This window comes from Simochromis diagramma, unplaced genomic scaffold (assembly GCF_900408965.1).
Source record: "Simochromis diagramma unplaced genomic scaffold, fSimDia1.1 OVJJ01000413.1, whole genome shotgun sequence".
Lineage (NCBI taxonomy): Eukaryota > Metazoa > Chordata > Actinopteri > Cichliformes > Cichlidae > Simochromis > Simochromis diagramma.
The window spans coordinates 2,610,194-2,616,193 of NW_024386948.1; the positions used below are offsets into that span (position 1 = coordinate 2,610,194).

The 6,000-nt window shown below is 49.5% G+C and overlaps 1 protein-coding gene across 9 annotated transcripts in view; it reads left to right on the forward strand.

Moving 5' to 3' along the window:
- raph1b (Ras association (RalGDS/AF-6) and pleckstrin homology domains 1b) overlaps positions 1 to 4,881 on the forward strand; it is a 42,388-nt gene extending 37,507 nt beyond the window's left edge. For all 9 annotated transcript variants that reach the window (XM_040038320.1, XM_040038321.1, XM_040038324.1 and 6 more), the window contains 2 exons: positions 235 to 371; positions 460 to 4,881. In XM_040038320.1, the coding sequence (XP_039894254.1) occupies positions 235 to 371; positions 460 to 3,081 (2,759 nt within the window). In that variant the 3' untranslated portion in view covers positions 3,082 to 4,881. The remainder of the gene's footprint in view (positions 1 to 234; positions 372 to 459) is intronic.
- The last annotated feature ends 1,119 nt before the right edge of the window (positions 4,882 to 6,000 follow it).

The window sequence follows — 6,000 nt, forward strand, 5'->3', positions numbered from 1 at the left end:
AACAAGAATGCAAACAGGCACTAGACTTTTAACTCGCTTGATTCACTAAAAAGAAACACATTTGTGTTGGAGAATGCTGAGAAACAGCAAAAAGATGTACATAATAAATATTCTATGTCAAATCTTTTAAATTTTTAAGAAGGATTTGTGACTCATCTATGATGTATTTCCAATATTACTAATTGATAAGAGGCCTTTTACAAAAGGCTTACAGTTTTTCATTTGTTTTTTCAGAGTCCCAGTCGAATCATTCGGGCCATTCTGACAGCGGGGTGGATACGGGCTCCTCTCATGGGCGTTCCCAGAGCGTGGTGAGCTCCATATTTTCAGAGGCCTGGAAGAGGGGTACCCAGATTGAGGAAAACTCAAAGGTATGAGTTTCAGCGTGTTAAAGTCGCGTGTTTGCAGGAGGATGTGTGAGTCACGTGACAAAGCTAACACTCGCTCTGTTCTCCGCAGATGAGAATGGAGGCATCCAGAGGGGCCACGCTGCCGCACGGTTCCCACAGCCACCGGCATCACAGCCAGCATTCAGTTGACCACTCAGCCCTGACGCCGCCTCCGCAGCAGCCTCAGGTGCAGCCTCCATCACGGCCTCAGTCTCAGCCCCACCCCCAACATCAGCAGCAGCAGCACCCCCCACAGCATCAGCACCCATTGGTGCAACCCCAGACGCCAATTCAGCTGCAGCAGCAGCACCAGCACCCGCCTCCCCAGCATCCGTCTCCTCAGGAGGCAGTTCCGCCACCACCACCGCAGGCAGCACCACCGCCACCGCTACAACCACCACAGTCTGCTCAACTACATCAACAGCAGCTGCAGAAGCAGCAACAGTCACAGGCCTTCAGCAACTACAACCACATGCCCCCACAGGAGCAGCAGCAACCAGCTCCCGCACCCCCTCCACCTCCGCCACCTCCACCACCGCCTCCCCCACCCCCTCCACCAGTCCAGACGGTGTCATATCAGTCGCCGGCTCTCACAATGTACAAATACAGCACCATCACCAGGCTGCAGAACCAGAAAGGAGGCAAGATACCTTTTCACCTCCCTGCTACAGCCCAGCAGGTTCTGCCCACGACTCTGACACCACCTGCACTGCAGCCCATCAAACCAAACGTCAATCACATTGCCGCAAGGACTAATGTGCCCCCGCCTCCTCCACCACCACCTCCCCCTCCACCGTCCATGCCAACCCCCGGGTCTGCCATGGCTGTGCTGAAACTGGGCCCACCCAGTCCGGCTACTCCACCGGCTTTCATCCCTCCACCGGCTTTCATCCCTCCACCGCCAGTTCCTCTGCCTGCTCCACAGACCAATGGAATTGCATTTCCTCCCCCTCCACCGCCCCCGCCGCCACCAGCTATTGCAGCTGCTCCCGTGAGTCAGCCTGTCTACCACAGTGGACTCAAGCAAGCGCTGAAGGAGCGGTTTCCCAGCCCGCCGCGGGACCTCCCGTCTCCAAACGGCGGGCTCGAGGATTCCCCACCACCTGCCCCCACACCACCACCCCCGCCTCCTCCACCTCCGCCACCGCCGCCACCACCTCCTCCTCCTCAACAGTTCCAAGTACCGGCCCAGTTTCCACCTCCTCCTGCACCCCTGGCAGCACCACTGAAAAACTTCAACCCAGGCTTTCTCCCTCATACTGCCCCCAAGCCCATGTCACCAGTCTCCCCTTTCCCTCCTGCCCCGCCTCCTGCTACAATGAGTTGCCCGACCCCAGCTCCACCACCACCCCCTCCTCTACCTGCACCCCTTAAGAAGCAGTTCAGCCTCCAGACAGGCCACTCCTCCACTCAACCCCCTCCAACTCTGCCTAAGCAGCATAGTTTGTCTAAGCCACCAACCATTTCCACAGGAGCCCCTCCCACCATGTCTCTGGTGAAACAGCTAGCCAGTCAGTTCCCAGGAGCTTCATCCCAAGCAGGCAATCAAATGGAGGCTTCGAAAGCCCCACTCTCTCCCCCTGCAGTTAAAACCAAACCAAAATGGCAGCGTGGGGGTGGCCAGCAGCTGCAGTCTCCCGAATTCCCTCCTCCTCCTCCAGACAGCAACACCGGCTTCCCTGCTCAACCACCACCACCACCACCACCTCCTCCTCCACCTCCCCCAGCACCAGTCACAGGTCCGACGCCACCTCCTCCTCCCCTTCCTTCTGGAAACATGGGCTCCCCCATAAGGAGGTCACCCTCTGGTTCCTCTAGTTTTGGAGGCAAGAAACCTCCTCCCACCCCCCAGAGGAACTCCAGCATCAAGTCCAACGCCTCAAACTCCTACGAGGAATCCAGGAGAAATTTGCTCAGCAAGTTTGCTCCCCAAGGCAACACCGCCCCTCCCTCCTCATGTCCTCCCTCCAATGGATCGCCTTCAAAGGAGCCCTCAAATGGACCTCCTGCTCCCCCAAAACCAGGAAAGCTCAACCTGGCTAACCTGCCCCTGGCACTGCAGGCCAAGGTAAGCCAGGCAAAGCAGTCTAGTGGCGACTTCCCTTCCCCACCTCCTGAGTGCGCCTACTTCCCACCTCCTCCACCTGCCTCCGAGCTCTTCCCCCCTCCACCACCTCCAGGTAATGACGCCCATACGGGCGGACCTCCTCGAGTAGCAGTGGTGAATCCCCAGCCCCAGGCTCCTCCTCCACCACCACCCATCTCCCTCGTCAGTAACTCAACATGGGGAAAGAGCTCCCTGAAAAAGACTCCTCCGCCCACGCTCGGGCGGCGTAGTAACAACACCCCAGAACCACCTCCGCTCTCGCCACCTCCACCCACTTCCCCAAAAGGTAGCTCAGGCCAGCCCAACTTCTTGGAGGATCTGAACAGGACACTGAGGCGAAAGTCAGTGGGACGCCAGGGCTCCACCAACTCCGCCGGCCTCTCAGGCAAGTTGGACCCCGCGGGGACCATGGACGACATGGCGCTGCCCCCGCCGCCTCCTGAGCTGCTCCTGGACCAAGGAAAGCAAAGCAACGGAGGAAACGGTGGCTATATGTCCGGAAACATCTCAGGCTATGCAACACTACGACGAGGACCCCCTCCTGCCCCACCCAAAAGAGGGGATGGCACCAAGCTTACTGGATAGTAGTTGAACTTGTCGATAAGGACACGATGAAGACGAATGAATAGACAATGAAATGATATACTGAAGTAAAAATGCATTAGTGGACTACTCTTTTCTTCTCCTGGGGACACGATAATAAATGACTGTGTATATACTAAAAGCCAAACCAGACCATCTTCAATTAGTGTTTGCTAGTTCTTCATTTTTTTTATTGCTTGGCTTTCTGGATGAGTGAGGTTTACAATACTGGGACACTTTAGACTCAAACAGGTTAAGTTGGAGGTGTCTAAACTATCCAAGCTCTCTGGAACATGAAGTTTTTGCCCCGTACGGTATAACCCCACTTGTCTGGTACACCAAGCAGCTCTGAGTAAACACTAATAATAAGACTTTGTGCAAATATTATTGGATCCAGGTCTGAGCCAAATCATGCATCTGCTTCTTTGCCACAAGTTTGTGCCACGTTACTGGAGACGCAACACAGAAAACAACAAAAACTCATCATGATCTCTCTGCTTTGGTACTGCATGGACAACATGTAAACAACAAGCTGTAAAACATGAAGCTGTGTGCGTGCATGTGTGTACGTGCGTGTGTGTGTGTGTGAGAGAGAGAAATGGACTGAACGTGCATCCATGCATTGAGTGCATGCATGCGTATGTGATGGTATGGTGGTAGTAGTTAATCATCATTAGGGAGGGCCTTCATGGAACAGGGATTGTCAGGTTTGCTTTTATATAAAATTATTTAAAGATTGGTAAATGGAAGGATTTTTTTTATATGTGTAAGTGTCTTTTAAATAGATTAAAGCCTAGAGAGGAGCAGATCAACATTAGCGCACAATGGAATGTATCTGGAAGAAAAGAAAGGCAATGATTCAGTAAAATCTTTTGTCTTAAGCGTTTCTAGACTGTTTCACCACTTGACAAATGCAAATCAGAAGGAAGCCTTACTCTTAAAGTCTTGCACAGAGGTCAAAACAGAAAGGAAGTATCTTATAAAGGTTTCCAAAAAAAATGGCATGGACTGTGCAGCTGGATTTAATTTAATGCAAAACTTGTACTGGACTTTGTAGAAAAGGAGAGAGGAGGAGGAGGCCTGGGGTGGTTATCTTTGTGGACTGTGTGAGTTCCCTGTGTGCTGGCTTGATTTCGGACCTTATCCTTCAGTTTGTATCTGTACAGTTGCAGCTGCTGCTCCGTTACCGTTTGTTCCCCCGCCGCCTTCTTAAGTTCACCGTCCAGGAAGTGGCGAGCACCGGCTGGATTCAGCCACGTGAAGTATCGAAGGAGAGATGCATTTTATCCGGTTAATGTACAGAGCATCGAATCATGTAGTTTATTATAACACAAATCATCTGAATGTTCAACTCAACTTTGTGTCTATGGAATCTCGTTTCCTCGTGGTGCCATTGCTGCTCCATCTCTTGGTGCACAGGGTCAGAGGTTATCTAGAGGGTCGACTATGAAGGGTTTCCATTTCTAGCAGCGATGCCTTCGTTTTTAGGGTGCTAGTGCTGTCCTTCGACATGTCCGTGTGTGCCAGGATGACATATCATGAATATTTCAGATCATTTAGACTGGCTTTGGTGTGGGGTGGTGTAGATTCCATACAAGGCCTTGAAGACAGTGTATCTTTTTTTTTTCTTATAACTGAACGTCATTGTCCTTACCGGGATGTTTGCTGCAGTACAGTATGTAAGTTATATCGATGTGCTGAGGCGACCACGTGGGGCCAGATGAAGAAAAATGTTTGCAGATGAGAGTAAATGTTTCCTCTTGCATATAAACTGAAAATCACAATATAAATGTTTAAACCAGACCTCAACCCGTCTCTGTGTCGTTTGTTCAATTAATTTAAAGATTATGTGTAGTTCAGTGCAAAAGTCTTGAGTCACCCCTCATTTCTTTTTATTTTGTTTCCAATGAGCCTTTCGTCAAAGTTTTTATTTGGATGTTGGCTCCTTCTTCACTCATTTTCATTCCAGTTGTTGTATCTGACCATTTTTCTGAAGAATATTTTTGTTAAGCCACCAACACTAACCTATGAGTCATTGAAGTATAAAAAAAGCAACTAACTCGTGGGATGAGCCAGTGTTTGTCTACACAAAAAACAAATTGGAACCAGTTTTAAATTCTCTTTGTTGCTAGCAGCCTGTCACAAAAACGCATCATCGTTTCCATTTCTTGAGTTGAATTTATGAAAAATACCACAGATAATGGCAATATTTAATGGTAATTTATTTATTATTATTTAATAAATAATGGTAATATTTATGGCAGATGAACAGTATCTGAAAGACATCTTTAGAAATAGGACAAAAGACCTGATAGATGTATCTGGCCCCTCAGCTGATTCCTCAACTGTTCACTGAAGCCTCATCAGAAATGCTCTCAGTGGAAGGGTGGCTGGCAGGAAGCCATTATTATGTAAGGGGAAGTGGGAGAAAAGGGTGAAATATTAAAATTGGCCTGGAAATGAGTGGCCACAGGTCTTATGGAGCAATTAACCCAAATTTAAATCTTTTGTTGAACTAATAGTCAGTATGGAGGTGATCAGGCAAGAGGTACAACAGTGAGTGTGGACAGCCACATATAAAACACGATGAAAGCTGTGTCATGGTTTGCATTTCAGCCGGTGGTGTTGGAGTGAAAACTGATGAAGTTATGAACATACAAAGCACATAACACTTTGATCCATCGTGCAGTACCATCTGCAAAGCTTCTGATTGGCAGCAGCTTCATTGTCTTCACCAGGACAGCGATCCTAAACAACACAGTAGAACCATACCTGGATTGGCCTCCCCAGAGCCTGCACCTCAACATTATTGAAACAGTGTGGGATCATGTTAACAGAGAACAGAACAAAAGGCAGAAACATCCAAAGAAAGCTCTGAATGTCCTTCAAGAAGCCTGGAGAACTATTCCTGAAGACATGACA